The 16,448-nt window shown below is 38.7% G+C and overlaps 1 protein-coding gene across 2 annotated transcripts in view; it reads right to left on the reverse strand.

The window, feature by feature from the left end:
• The window catches only part of SELENOI (selenoprotein I), a 42,293-nt gene that overhangs the window by 6,915 nt on the left and 18,930 nt on the right, over window positions 1–16,448 (reverse strand). The window contains exons 2-8 of one of the 2 annotated variants that reach the window (XR_010835607.1): window positions 15,512–15,580; window positions 14,945–15,053; window positions 12,698–12,772; window positions 7,831–8,093; window positions 6,844–6,893; window positions 1,630–1,678; window positions 21–201 (exon numbers count right to left, since the gene is read on the reverse strand). Coding sequence is in view for 1 of the 2 variants with exons in the window: in XM_059079213.2 (XP_058935196.1) it covers window positions 21–201; window positions 1,630–1,678; window positions 6,785–6,893; window positions 7,831–8,093; window positions 12,698–12,772; window positions 14,945–15,053; window positions 15,512–15,580 (855 nt within the window). In the remaining variant the exon portion in view is untranslated. Of the gene's footprint in view, window positions 1–20; window positions 202–1,629; window positions 1,679–6,784; window positions 6,894–7,830; window positions 8,094–12,697; window positions 12,773–14,944; window positions 15,054–15,511; window positions 15,581–16,448 lie in introns of both variants that reach the window. The other variant, XM_059079213.2, reaches the window with a different exon arrangement.

Raw genomic sequence — 16,448 nt, forward strand, 5'->3', positions numbered from 1 at the left:
TTTAAAAGAAAAAATCTTACTGTGATATTGGCAAAGGCTGTTCCAACCATTAAGTAGAATACTCTAGGATGTAACTCTAAAATATCTGAAGGTGACCGGAGGATCCATGCTGTAGACAAAATGAATAGCAAACATGGAGAAAAGAAGGGAACCATAGCTTCATAGACTGAATTGTGTTTCAAGGTGTTATTTTTATAGCTTCTGAAAAAAAAAATCAAGTAATACAAAGAACATTATTACATATAAAAACACTGTACTTGTATTTCATAGTACTTGTATTTCATAGTTTTCAAAGTACTTTCACACTTATTCTTTTATTTTTATTCACAATAACCCCATGGCATAGGTAAAACCAACATTATTAATTCCATTTTAGAGACAGGTTAAGTGAGGATGTGAGAATTTAAATTTACGTAACTTGGTACCAAGTGGCAGGGCCAGGACTAGAATGGAAGTCTTCTGACCCTTAGTCTCAACTTTTCCCTCTGGAATGTAAAGATGAACAAAACTTGGACTGTGTCCTATGAGATTATATTCTAATAGGAAAAATAAAATGAATACAAAACAATGCTAGAAGAGTACCTCATGGTGCTACTATGATACACACCTTAAGAGTGAAAGACTCTGAAATGAGACGGTCCACAGCGTATCTTAGTGGCTCTGGGCACACAGGTGGTACTCTCATATATGTTTGCTCATCTGAACTGAACCCTCAGTCCGCATCCCGGTTCTGCCACTAATTATATAACCTTAGGCAAAATACTGCCCAATCAGGACAGGACCTCAACTTTAGAAGGAGAGGAAGACATGACTCAAATCGTCGCTAAGGCCTTCAGAGCTTTAAATTTTATGGCTTCTATAAATGACTGCTAGTGGCCGTAAAGAGAGAAGATTCATACAGCTTGGCTTGACATGGATAGGACTGTGCAGACAGATTTGAGCACTGAAGGATGAAGTGGGAAGTACAAGAAAGTGTTCCAAGTAGAGGAAACAGGAGTAGAGGAAAGAGTGGGAGCAAAAGTACTGCGGAATGAAAGAACAAAACACATTCAGGTCACATAAATGAACTCAGTGTGGCTGAGCCCAAGTGGAGAAGTGCACACATGGATCAGAGAGGTGCAGCTCCACCAGGGCAACTCCCCGCCAACCCCTACACACTCCTCAGGCCGGAATTGCCATACGGCGCTCTTTGGGAAGAGGCGGCATAGGTCCAGGATTTGGTCCTCAACTACACAAGTTGAGAAGATTTATTGTATGATCATGCTAACTAAACTTACACATAATCAACTTATAAAAACACAATCAACTTATAAAAAGAACGTAAACCTATCAATATTTGACAGGAACATACTCCCTCCTGATTCACTCACAAAAAAAATGACAAATTAGAAGACTGTTTGGTGAGCCCAAAACTTTTACAAAAAAACTAGTAGTTCTGGGCTATGGTTGAACTGACTACGCAAGCCACCACAGACAAATTATCCTAACCTCATTCTAGATTCATAATACAGGTTTCATGACCTTTTCAAAATGCCCAGACTCCAAAAGAAGGAAATCCTAAAATTCACCTAAATAACAATTTCTAAAGATTTTCATATTTCTTGCCCAATTAAAAAATAAAATACTTACCTGAAAAAGTTTAATAAACTCATTGGAAGAGTCACGCATAATGCACAACCTAAAGGGACGAATATTTAAATTATCATGAATTATTATTCAAGAGTCATTTTTATAATCATCAAATCCATACAAACTATGTAATATTTTTAGACCCAATAATTTTCAGGTTCAGGTTTACTTCTATAATGAAATTAAACACATTTTTGAACAGCATTTACAACTGGAAGAGTGGCAGTACGGTTTGGTGATTCAGAGCAGAGACTCAAGGAGCCAGAGTGGGCTGGATCTCAGTTGTGCTACCAACTGGTCATGTGACTTCAGGCAAATGAACTTTTCAGTGCCTCAGTTTGCTCTTTTATAAAATAGAGATAATAGTAGTATCAACCCCATAGGGTCTTGAGAATTAAATGAGTTATTACATGCAAAGACACCTGGAACAGTACCTGGTATATAGTAAATTGCACAGCCAGTATAAGTTATTTATTGGAAGAGGGGACAACTAGTAAATCCTGCTGCTTCCTTTACACTTATCTTTACCTCCCTAGCATTCTTAATTTCTCCCCCTACTCTATACACTAATTCTTTCCCCTGAACCCTTAAAAGGATGGCCTTCCCAAGAAGCCTTACCATTGCTTCTGCTGCTCTCACTATCTACTTATCTTACTCTGCTATTTCCTATCACTCACCAAACTTTCCTGCTGTCTTCATTTCCTCAGCACTCATTCATTCTGCTCCCCCTCTGCAGAAGCTGTACTCTTGAAATTTATCAAGCTCTCCTGATAGTCAAATTCAGTACCCTTTCTTCATTCCTGACTTCTAAGTTAGATGACTCCGCTGACTATCCACTAACTGCAGTTCTTTCCTCCCTTAGCCTTTGTGATTCCATTCACCCAATGTTCCTGTTAGCCATCCAACCATTATATTTGGTGTCCTTTTTTGGTAATCTACCTCCTGCATATTCCTAACTGGATGTTTGACTGCACATCTACACTTCCTCAGAGAATCTTCTCTTCAGCTTTAACCATAAGCTACCTGCAGATGACTCCAAAATTTAATTATGTACTCTTGGGCAAATCAGACAATCTCTCTGAGCTTCAGATTCCACAGCTGTACCATGAGGATGGTTTAAACGATTTTCTAGTGACCCCTGAATCTGATTCTGTGATCTATAGAGATGTAAAGTTCTAATCTTTCTCTGTTTCAACTCCAAATCAATATATGTGGCAACTTTCTGGACACTTCATTTGGATATTTCCTTGTCACTCAACATATTAGCCCATTCTGGACTCCTGGTGACTAAACTTGGCTTGGGGGTGCGGGGCAGTGGACAATGCAGCTGTAACCTTAAAGATCAAAGACAGAACATTCCTTCAAAACAATTCCTAAGGCACCTTGCTAAAAACAGATGAAAAGGGGCTTCCCTGCTGGCCTAGTCATTAAGAATCTGCCTGCCAATGCAGGGGACATGGGTTCCATCCCTGCTCCGGGAAGGTCCCACATGCCGCGTAGCAACTAAGCCCGTGTGCCACAACTACTGAGCCTGTGCTCCAGAGCCCGCAAGCCACAACTACTGAAGCCCGCGTGCCTGGAGCCCACGCACCGCAACAAAAGAAGCCACCCAATGAGAAGCCCATGTACCGCAACAAAGAGTAACCCCCGCTCGCCGCAACTAGAGAAAGCCTGTGCGCAGCAATGAAGACCCAAAGCAGCCCCAAATAAATAAATAAATAAATTTATTTATTTTTAAAAAGATGAAAAAACTAGAATTCACCAAACAGAAATCTCATCTCAAAAGATGAATTACTCTACTACTTTCAAGCCCAAATGGAACAAAGTTCCCTGAGTTGAAAGATCTTAGAGGGAGTGGAAGAGAAGACAAGATGTCCTCAGTGTCCTCAGAAATTTTTAGCAGCTCGTTCCATGTCAAGCTGGGGAGCACACTGTTACAGAGCCAGGGCTAAACGAATTAATCCAGAATCATGTGTAGCTGTGAGGTGTTGAAAATAGGCTGAGAGAAACTTGCAGAAGATTTGGTACCAAGAGTTTTTTAGTTTAAAACATCCTAAAATAGCTTTATCTTAATTAAGTGCAGTAAGCGTGTAGAAAGCCTGAGCTCTATATAGGTTGCCAAAGAGAAACACTGTATCTTCTATTTCTTCTCTAAATAACACTCGATGTACTTCCTATAAAGAATATTTAATTGTTCAATACTTGTCTATTAAACTCTATATAACGATAGTGATAGAACCCATACATATGTAAGACCTTTTTTTCTTATTACCATAGGAAGGTCTAGACTTCATAATATACGAAACAATAGCTATAGAAAAATCAGAATAGAATTCATAAAAAAGGACTGATTAGAATGAGATGAACACCAAGGATAACATGGTCACAACAAATATTTTGGTTCCTCATATTTCCAGGCTTAAAGAAAAACTTCAATAAAAACCAAGACAAAAAATACTTTAACGAAAGTAAAAAAGACAAACAACAAACAAGGGGGAAAATGTCATTTATATCAAAACAAAGATTAATATACCCAATAGATAAAGAGCTTCTAAAAATAAAGGAAGTGGTTAACAATCGTAATGCAAAAATTGACTAGAGATATAAAGAAAAAAGAAACATAAATGGCTCTCAAACACTAGAAAAGTTCATCCATAATAAGAGAAATGCAAATTAAAACTATACAGAGATACCACTTCTTACCTATCACAGACTGGCAAAAATCCACAAGTCTGACAACATACTACATCGGCAAAACTAAACAAACAAGTACTTTCATTCATGGCTGATAGGAATTCAAAAATCAGATAACCCAATGGAAGGGAATATGGGACTATTTAGTGAAGTTGCATACATTTGTCCTTACTTCTAGAGATCTCTTCCAAAATACCCTGGGAAAAATATGAACAGACATATATATGTACAAGACGATTTACTGCAGCAATTTGTACAACAGCAAAAGACCGGAAATAACACAAACATCCATCAGTAGAAGGTTGTTTGAATAAACGATGGTTCATCCACACAATGAAGTACTGTACCAGGCAGCTGTAAGAAGAAATGAGGAAGATCCCTAAACATCACTATGCAGTGATCTCTAAGATACACTATTATGTGGAGGAGAAAAAAAAAAAAGAAGCACATGTAGTAAAATATTGTATATACGCTACCATTTATCTATGAAAGGGGGTGATAAACCTCCCCCCCACACACACTTACTTATATTAAGAAAGAAACAATGAAAAGATAAATCAAAAAATTAAAAACTAGGAATAGTTAACTATGAGGGAAGAAAAGGCTAGGGTAGTGATAGAGACTAGACTTCTTTGAATACATCCTGTTTTATATATACATTTGACTTTGTAATCATGTGAATACGTTACATAACTATAAAGGAAAAATAAATTTTAAAAGAAAAAGTAATCCATAAATATCAAAAGTAAAATGAAACTAACTTAAATGTACATATCCACAGATGGTGGCGTAACCACAGAACGGGGACTTTAGACTGTAATAACCTGACTGGGCATCCTCTAGTGGGTAAACCATAGGGCAAATGGAACTGCAAAAAGCCAAAATCTCCAACAATTTCCAGTAATCATATGTCGCTGACTTTGGAACTACATTCTCAGACTGTTGTGGGTATTTTATGGAATAACACAAATGTATAATTAGTTTGTGTCATTTAAAGCAAAGACTTTTGTCAGAGTTTAAAGGACATACAAATGTAAGATCAACTAGGTTAAGTAAAAGATCTGTATCGTTAAATATGATTTGGAATTATCAGTATGAATTTATGAGGTACTTCATCAAAAAACAAACTTTATTCCCCTGGCTATCCACTGAATGAATGGATTCCCAAGCAATGATTATCAGTGACTGTTAGTTCCACTAGGTGAAGAGTTGAGGCAGAACTTGGGAAGAGATGGAACAGATGTTCAATACCCCATCCCTCTAGTCATTACCGACACCACAGACAGAAAGACAACTAGCTAGCATGTGCCCCCCAATGTGATGCAATAGGAAGTACCATTACCTAGTAAGTATTGCTGCCAAATATTATAAATTACAAAGAAACTTATATGCCTATTAAAGTACGCACTTAACATTCAAAAATATATCTCCTATGTCGGAGATTCCATTTTATCTTTAAATAAACATTTGAATGTAAAATGCAGCACACCTGCCACAGGACCAGCTGCATAAATCAAAAGATTCACTCATGAATGACAGCTGGGGATGAAAAATAGCTCACCTTTTCAAGGTAAAGAAATCAGTTTATAGAGGCACCCAAAAATGAACATTTGTTAGATTACAGCAGGGTTCCTAAAATATCTGCCGTCCAGAGCCACAGAAAATCCCCAAACTACTCCTTTTCTGAAAGCCAGTGCTTAATGCACCATCTTCTCAGCTGTTTCTAAGCCTTCAATTCCCATTCTGTAACCGAGGTTCACAGACAGACGGAGGGAAGATTAATTTTTAGATAAGAGAACAGAGCAACAGCCAACAAGTTTTTTTCTTTTACTCTACAAAGGTCTTAGTGTCACTCCTGGTGCCCCAAATAACAACCTAGATTCCTCTTCCTCTCTGCCTCTTTCCATTAAAAACACTCTCCCTCCACTCAATCATCCTGTAGATATCCCCTTTGGCTAAAATCAAAACAGAAACATTACCATGATCAAAACCTTTACCTAGCATTCAAAGGCTTAAGAAAAAGGGTATCTGAGAAGAACAGAAGCTCAATTTTTGGAGTGGATGTATTATAAAGTAAACTCTGTGTTTCGTCATTTTATTTCCTCAAACTAACAATCTTCAATTTTGAGATAAGTATTGAAATCAATACCGAACATCCAACTAAATGTGGATCCTCCAATACAGTCTAGATTAATTTGAATAGTTAGTTTACAGGGTTTGTGTGATCTATTTCGGTATGGCCTTCTGATTAGAAACACCTTGGTGCTGAACAAAAACAAAACAAAGCAAAACAAAGCAACCTTATTTTCCTTAAGGGTTTGGCTGAAACCCTACAGGGTTGCGGGGTTCTGCTTTTGCTGCAGGGAGTGCGGGCAGGCAGGGAAGTGCTGCTGGTTATAATCAAACACTGGCTTTGATAACAAAGCGATGTTACAACAGGCTTCAACATGGAGCTTCTTACCAATGATCATTGCAGTGAATAGGTCTCTATATAAGAAATTAAACAGGAAAGGTTCATACCAGGCCTCAACTCCCACAATCGCAGTCACTATGTAGACAAAGGAAATAGTCTGGAAGGAAAATGCAGACAAAAGTATACAGAGCATTAACAGCTGGAAAGATCAGGGAGTCAATAACGCTTTATGCAGCATAAGTCTAACAAACAGTTTTAGTCAAAGCAATAAGTATGCTTAAATTTGATACGGTGGCAAGTCTTTTCGCCTTTAAAAATAGTTTTTTCAGCCAATACCACCATAAAATAACTAACTTCTAGAGAATGCAAACAACTGGCCTCATAAGGCACCTCGTAAATTGGTTTAGCCACACGATGTTCCAATTTGCCCACCCAATCACTTTCTTCGAACACACTCCAACTTCTGATTCTTTACTGGAGCCTTAGGTGTAGACGGGCAAAATGGCAACACAAAAAGCTGGGATTCTAAGGCAGGGAGAGTTAACAGCAAGCCTATAAAGCAAGAGGAAAACAAATCTCTCTACTCACTGAAAAGTTGGCAATGAAGACAAAAAGCCAACAATTTAATTATAAGCGCCTGACTTTCCTTACAAAATCAACAGTTTCAGTGAATGTTTGTTAAGAAACCGTTCACTTTTTGGTGTAATAATGGCATTGTAATTATGTTTTTTAAGAAGAACTCTTACCACTTAGAGATATATAGTAAAATATTTATCACATAATGCCAGGATTGTCCTTTAAAATAATTGGAAGGAGGGTGAGGAAGAGTACATGTGAAACCAGACTGGCCAAGTGTTAACTGCTCAAGCTAAGTAACAGGTACTTAAGGGTTCACTACACTATTCTCTCTACTTTTGTACATATTGGAAATTTTCCATAAATAAGTAAAAATAATATAAAATAAAAAGGAAAAAAATGTTAAAGCACCCATCAGTTCTAACCAAAAAAGCAAAAGGTCAATAAAGAAAGAATAACAAAAACTTTCCCCAAAATTCATGGCAATGTTGAAAATTTAAGGAAGAACCCATACTTACCACCTGGCTTACGTCATATCCCCATGGCAGGAAAAGAATCCCTGTGTTATACTTTTCCCAGTGGGACAGGATGAAAGAAAATAAAACTACCCATAGCAGGAGATAAAGAACAAAAACAGTGACACCAGATGATCCTCGTCCAAAAATGGAATACACAGTTACAACAAAGTAAACACATGACCAACTATCCAGGCCATGGTCAAAAAGCTCCCCTAACGGGGTGCTGGAATTGGTTCTACGGGCTTGCTTTCCGTCCACACCATCTGCAACAAAAACACATTACCACAGGAATAGGTCAACAACTGCACCAGTCTGGAGAAAGTCTTCTTTAATAAAATGGAGAGAAACAAAACAAAACAGACGAGCATATCATAGGAATGTTAATTAACTAAATTATAACTATCAGACAGTACTATAAAAATCCAACCCTTAATTCCTACAATGCCAAGATTTCAGAAATAAAATCTGTAATTTCTCAAAGCTTAATCTAAAAATTAAAATGTTAAATCACACTGAACGGTTTCTATTTTAGATCTAAGGAAGAAGCATTCTAGTTGGACTCTGAATTCCTCCAAATCTGCCCAACAACTAACTGAGTTGTTCCACTAGCTGCAAATTCTTAACCCTCCAGAGAATATTCAATAGTTGTTCATTATAATTTATCTAACCATTCCTTGCTCTAGGATCCAAAAACACTCTGTTACTTCAGTCATAACACCTGTTTCATCTTGTTTGACATCACAGTTACTACTTTACAGATGGACCACCTCCATAATTTTAAGTGCTTTCCAAAAAGGCTTTGCAACACAGTAGGTGCTGAGTAAATATAAGAGTAAATTTATTGAATAAATTGAATTTATTGAATAAATTGGGAGATTGGGATTGACACATATATATACACTAATATGTATAAAATGGATAATTAATAAGAACCTGCTGTACAAATAAATAAAATTCAAAAAAATTTATTGAAACTGTACAATGCACTATTTTTTAAATTAATTTTTATTGGGGTATAGTTGATTTACAATGTTGTGTTAGTCTGCTGTACAGCAAAGTGAATCAGTTACACATGTACATATATCCACTCTTTCTTAGATTCTTTTCCCATATAGGTCATTATAGGGTATTAAGTAGAGTTCCCTGCGAAGCACTATTCTTGATACTGTGAAGACTATAAAAATCTTAGGATAAACTAAGTTTGTGCCCTCAAAGAGTTTACAATTGAGAACGGAGACAAAACATGACAGTTACAGATATGATGTATCACAAACCAGAGAAGAGTACAGAAAAGGGACAAGTTCTCTTCAGGCTAAGATAAGCCAAACTGGCTTTCCAGACAAGATGAAATCTGAGTGGGGACATAAAGAATGAGTTGGATTTCAGTAGACAGGAGATAACGGAGTGTGTCATTTCAAGAGGAGGGAGTGCTATTGGCAAAAACACCGAGATGGAAAAGCACATGTGTGTGCAGAGAATGCCAAGTAGTTTAACTTGACCAGAAACTAGTATGTGAAGATGGCAGTCTAAAGAGGCTAGAAGGAAGGTTGGAGCGAGTTTAAAGGTATCAGAGAGTCTGAGGAGCTACTAAATTACCTGAGTAGAGGATTACAAAGAGAAAAGCAATAAAGTGCTTCAGGAAGATCCACTTGATATCAGTGTGAAGGACAGGCTGGGAGAGGAACCCTACTTAGTAGGCCTAAATTGAGATGGAATGCGGTGGGAATAAAAAGCTGGAGGAGGGCGAGATATTAAGAAAATAAAAATGACAATGCAACAAAAGAGGAGAGGTGAGGCCAAAGAACAAGAAGACCATCTCCAAAATCTCCCGTCTGTGTAACTAAGAGAGTGGTAGTATTAACAGAAGTAAGAAAATCTCAAGGAGCAAGACTGATAGAAAAGATCTGAGTACAGTTTTAGATGCTGAAATTGAAGTGTTGGCAGGACATCCACATGGTAATGTCAAACAACTCAACCTAAGGTACTTACTAGCAACTCAGAAGACAGACAAGGGCTAGATACTAACACGGGAGTCAACTCAATAGTGTTAAGGATCAGGATTACCAAGGGAATGAGGAAGGAGAAAGAGAAAGAGAAAGCACACTGGAACACCTTCATATAGGGGCAAAAACAGAGGAGCCAGGGTGGGGGGGGGAGGGGGCGGGGAGGAAGAGGGGAAGAGGAAGAGAGAATGGTACAACCTAGTTGAAAAGGAAGAAGAGTCTGAATTATAAAAATTCCTCCTCCAAAGAAACAGTTTGTTAATTAAGTGCATCAGAATTAGACTAACTGTAAAGATTCAGATTCAAGGAATTAAAAATTCCTTATTATTACTGTGTTTATCTTGCTCACCACAGTATTATCCCCAGTGCCTAGCTCAGTTTGTGGCAAAGAGGGCCTTTAAAAATATTGTTGAAGGAATAAATGAAAGGATGAATCTCAAACTCTTGCCCAAACACTGTAGATCTCTGTTATATGGGATTGGGAACTTTTCTGCCCCCGAGTAGTTAAAATATATCCTAAAAGTCTTTTCTTATTATTTGCTGACTTAATTTGCTATTCTCAGGGCAACTTCTTTGTAGTTATTACAAATATTATATTCATGAACTACATATTAATTAGGTTTTGTACATCTTCTCACTGAACGCGTTCTAGCCCCATAAGTCTGGGGTCTAGATAAGTCTCACAATGTTTTTTCATAAGAAAGGCAATTCAGCGCATAACCTATAGATTATGAAAAAACCACCAGCAGAACCTACAGCAGCACCCTGTGATCAAACACACTGAATTTCTGCAGCAAAGTGTAAGAATAGTCACACTAGTAGTATAAATGAAGACTATAAATTGTTGCTTCAAGGCAGGTTTTGCAACAAACAGTTCATGTTAGATCACGATTTTTGCCAGAATTGTGGAGACCTGAAACAGGTTGATGGTACAGTACTTCCAAAGACTCTTACGGGACTTCCCTGGTGGTACAGTGGTTAAGAATCTGCCTGCCAATGCAGGGGACATGGGTTTGAGCCCTGGTTCAGGAAAATCCCACATGCCACGGAGCAACTAAGCCCATGCACCACAACTACTGAGCCTGAGCTCTGGAGCCCGTGAGCCACAACGACTGAGCCTGCGTGCCACAACTACTGAAGCCCGCGCACCTAGAGCCTGTGCTCCACAACAAGAGAAGCCACCTCAGGACTTCCCTAGTGGTGCAGTGGTCAGGAATCCGCCTGCCACTGCAGGGGACACAGGTTCGAGCCCTGCTCCCGGAGGATTCCACATGCCGTGGAGCAACTAAGCCCATGCGCCTCAACTACTGAGCCTGAGCCCATGTGCCATAACTGCTGAAGTCCACGCGCTTAGGGGCTGTGCTCCGCAACAAGAGAAGCCACCGCAACGAGAAGCCCGCGCACTGCAACAAAGAATAGCCCCCACTCACAGCCAACTAGAGAAAGCCCGCGCGCAGCAACAAAGACCCAATGCAGCCAAAGATTTAAAAAATAAATTAATTTTTTTTAAAAAAAGAGAAGCCACCTCAGTGAGAAGTCCGCACACCGCAACAAAGACCAACGCAGCCAATAAATAAATAACTTTTTAAAAAGACTCTTATGACATGCTGTTAAAAGCCAGAGCACACAGGCCACCCTCTTCTTTTCCCTATTCCTCCTGCAGTCCTTGGCAACCAAATCCTATAGCAAAAAAACATTTTTTTTTTTTTTTTGCCACACCGTGCAGCACATGGGATCTTAGTTCCTGTGCCCGCTGCAGTGGAAGAGCAGAGTCTCAACCACTGGACCTCCAGGGAAGTCCCATTAAAACCAACTCATCTTTAATAACAAATGCACAAAAGCCTCTGTCTAAATGTAGATCTTTTAACTAAATTTTTGCCTAATTCTTCTTGATTTCATTCTCTTCCTTCCCCAAACTCTTGCAGCTCTGGTCATCCACCACGTCAGCATTTAATCCTGTACCAAATTACCCTGGTTTTATGAATACAAGTCATTTTTATCTGAAGAGACCTAAGCAACTTTAAGCCAGGGTCTGATACTTCACATTCATTTAAAAACCACATACTGAGTACCTCCTATGGAGCAGGCACTGTTCGTAACACTGGGTACACAGCGAGCAAGATAAAGTACCCACCCTCAAGGAACTTACATTTTAGAGCAGACAACATACAAGGGGGTCATATGGTTTTAAGTGCTACGGAGAAACATAAAGCAGGGAAGAATAGGAGAAAGCAGGACAAGTCACGCAGATGATCCCAACGAAACGCACCCTTGGCAGACTACACGGTGTAGCCTGGCCCAGTGGACTTCCCTGACCACGCCCCCTCCACCAAATGAGAACTGATCACTTCTATACTTGTTCTCCCACTATGCTCTATTACAGCATCTCTCCCAGTGTTCTGCAGTGATTTGATATGTCAGTACTGCTTCCCAAACTCATGGCAAAAATGATGTCTTATTCCAGGGTTGGGAAATATTGCTTGTAAAGGGCCAAACAGTAAATAGTTTAGGCACTGGGGGCCAAATGGCCTCCGTTACAATGACGCAACTATGTCTCTGCTGCAGGACAGCAGCCACAGACATGTAAAGGAATGAGCATAGCTGTGTTCCAGTAAAACTTCACTCACAAAAACAGACAACAGGCCAGGTTTGGCGTACAAGTGGTAGTTTGCCAACTCCTATCTTATTCTTTGAATTCCCAGCAAATGACAGTATTTTTCACAGAGAAACTCAAGAACATATTTATCAAATTGAACAGGATATTAATAAACCCTAGTTAAAACGAACTAAGCATAGGAGGAAATGTTTGGTGGCTATCCTCGCTGACAGTTTCACCTCTCACTGACTATTTGCCCATTTCTTACCTAGCGTGTAGGCTACGAAGTTGAGGACGCCCACTATAATCCAGACCCAATCAGGTACGTGCTTGTGCCCTGGCGCTGTAAAGGAAAGCAACTCAGATTTTAACACAGTCTAAGTACAGCTGTCCTTACCATAGCCCATACCGCCAATGAGGAATGTTTCTGTTTATTAAATAGAAGCTGAGGTACTTTACAATATATTTCAAATGCAGAACTAGGTAATAAATATTAGAATGTATCAGCAAACTCTGACAAAACCAAAGTAACTGCCCAACCCCACATAAACAATAGGCATTTATTTTGAGCTTTAATCATAACTCAAGACTGACTGTCTTCACTTGAAAATTACTTATGTGCCTAGAATGAAAAATAATGTTTTTGGAAATTCAAAAAATGCTTGTGTTTAATCTGATCCTTGTTGTTTATGATTATACTACGAACACGTATTAAGCTTTCAACCTACACTCTCTCACGAAACGATTAATTAGCTGAACAAAAGACCTTTTGATTTGTGTAGAGGTAAATTACCTCAACTGGATGATTCTGGCAACAAAATCATTCTGAAATGTCTGGACCTCACTTCCCCACCCCCCCCCCTAAGATAAAACAAGTGAGATTCAGGTCTGGGTTCTAGTCCTGGCTCTGTGACCAACGAGCAGTGTGGCCCTGAATATACCATTTAACCTTCCTGTCTTCCATTTCCCAAATATACTGGGACTAGATGGTTAATCTGGCCCTTCAAGTTGTATGACTTGGAGAAATACCTATAATATTTACGTATTTTTAGTTCTCTTAGTAACTAAGGAAATAGTCTTATTTAGTCAGAGAAAATACTATTTCTAGTTTCAAAGATAAACGTTTGAGGCTGTTCTGAGGATTAAAATACAATTTTTAAAAACCCCACAATAGCAAAACCATGCTTAATGAAATTTAAGCATGGTAATGGTAATGATCTTCAATTACTATTTTACTACATATACAGAAGCTATGGCTAAAATTTTCAGTTGATAAAGTCAGGCATAGGCAGAGTTTCAATATTCATAATTCCTATAATATCAAAAGCCATTAAGTGTTTGAAACTCCAAATTCTCCTACAAAAACAATGTTGTCAGTGATTGTTAATTTCTCTAGGTCAGGACACAAACGTCTGCTGAACCCACAACACAGATGAATTATAGTAGCAGCCCCCAACCTTTCTGGCACCAGGTACCGGTTTCATGGAAGACAATTTTTCCATGGACGGGGGAGGTGGGGCGGTGCCAGTGTTTCAGGCAGTTAATGTGAGCGAGGGCAAGAGCAGCAGATGAAGCTTCGCTTGCCTGACCCTTGCTCACCTCCTGCTGTGCAGCCCGGTCGCTAACAGGCCGAGGACCGGTACTGGTCCAAGGCCCAGGGGTTGGGGACCCCAGAATTATAGTGCTGAAACTCCTGACTACATCATTTATAAGTATTCTTATTGGAAAATATCTTCTAACTTAGAATGCAAAAAATACTCATCTACCTCCATCTTTCTATTCCTCTCAACTCCATCCACCAGCTGATCACTAAGAATAAACTGTTTCCCACATATCCCCCCTCATCCCAGATGTGCTCCAGATTCTCTTGTCCAGCCGGGGCAGAAGTTGGGGTGTGGGAGGAAGTAAGACAGCAGTGGGTCTGAAAAAAGACATTGGGAATCGGCTGAAAACTGCCTCCAAAGGTGCATTTTGCCTCCCGTCCTCAGTAAGGGCCCAGACTTCTGTCAATAAATATCTAAGGTCTAACAACCATTTTCAGAGGTAACTGGGAGTTATTAAAGGTACGTACAAGTGCTGAGCAGAGGGAAAGAGAGATCCCATTGCCTTTAGAAAAGGGGGATTTTTATTCCATACCTAGAAAAGGGGAAGGGATATTTCTGGAACTGGTAGGTATGCTGGGCCTTGCTTATACTCATTTTCAGGCAAAACTTCAGAGTCCTAATTTTCTGTCTTCTTATAAATCCCATTACTCTTTATTTACAAAAACCTCACTGCTTTTTAGACAGCATATCTAAATTCAATAGCCAAACTGGTTTCTAGAACTTATTAGAAACATACATAACAGATTATGAAAACACAACTTAGCTTTTACACCCAATTCTAACATTTTACAACCCTTCTAATATTCAAAACTTTTCAGAAATGCAAGCATCTTAATAGAATCAGAAAATAACCATATCTCATTTTTTGCTATTTAGACATTTAAGATTTTGTACTAAAGTAATAATCTTACCTGAAGCATAAAAGTCAGGATCAAAGTATGCCATAAGCAGAAAATTGAACACAACCAGCAGAAAGCCAGAAAAGGTTATCAGATTTGGAGCCAGCCAAGTAGGAAATACCTAATTTTTTCAAAATAATTACAAAATAATTAAAGTAGAGAAATCTCTCTGTCCACTACATACCACAACATGCAAATTTGTCAAAACAAAAACTATAACTTTGAAAGACCATATATACAGGAATTATATATATCAAATTATAAACCGTAATCAGTTAATAGAAATAAGTCTATTTTCTATATTTTAAATAATTCTATAATCAACAAACTTTTATAATCATAACATTATATTTATTTTAGAAAAATTTAAGAAGTATTTTATAAATATGATAGATCTAGAGTATAAGCTTATACTTCAACGATGAGATATATCACAAGGTATGTGACTAAAGGAAAGGATGGGAGGCAGTTTCTCTAAACGTCTTATTGAACTGACAGTTGGTCTGTAATACTCCATAAAATAGTTTAAAATATTTAAAACTTACTAAAACCTAAGTACATGCTTATTAATCATCTTACCTTTACTACAGTGTTCCAAAATGGATGCATGATATACAGAGAGAGTGGATTGGTATCCACAGCACTGTACTGTTAAGAAATGAAAAAAAAATATTGAGTTAATCCTTGCATACCAGCAAGTATTTAGAACAATATTTCTCAAATGAAAATAATAGTACAGGGAGACTTCCCTGGTGGTGCAGTGGTTGAGAATCCGCCTGCCAGTGCAGGGGACACGGGTTCGATCCCTGGTCCAGGAAGATCCCACATGCCGAGGAGCAACTAAGCCCGTGCGCCACAACTACTGGGCCTGCGTTCTAGAACCCGTGCACCCCAACTACTGAAGCCTGTGCTGCACCTAGAGCCTGTGCTCCACAACAAGAGAAGCCACCGCATTGAGAAGCCCGCACACCGCGACAAAGAGTAGCCCCCGCTCACCGCAACTAGAGAAAGCCCGTGTGCAGCAACGAAGACCCAAAACAGCCAAACATAAATATTGTTTTAAAAAAGAAAATAATAGTAAAAAAAAATCTAGAGAATATATCTAGTTATACAATGTCCTCTTCTAAATAACAGAACTGGAGAAGCAATATGAATGGGGTAAAGATGGCCAAGCACAGCCAGACAATTTTTTACTCAAATCAACTTTGATAATATTACAATGTTGCAGCAGAAAATGTCATATTGCTTTCAAGTGCCCACCTATCTGCAGGATAATAAGCACACTGTGTGCATTCACACACTGACTTTCTCAACCTCCTGCATCCTTCTCAACTAACGGGAATCTACCTGTTTTACCCTTGACATCATTACTAATGCACTTATTAATGGTACAACCTTGGCTAATTTACTTAACCTCTCTGTCTTAGCTGCTTCACCTGTAAAATGAGGATCACAGCCTTTACCTCAAAGGATTACCATAAGGATTAGATAAACTGATAATATACAGGAAGTGCTT

The sequence above is a fragment of the Kogia breviceps genome, chromosome 11, assembly GCF_026419965.1.
Source record: "Kogia breviceps isolate mKogBre1 chromosome 11, mKogBre1 haplotype 1, whole genome shotgun sequence".
Lineage (NCBI taxonomy): Eukaryota > Metazoa > Chordata > Mammalia > Artiodactyla > Physeteridae > Kogia > Kogia breviceps.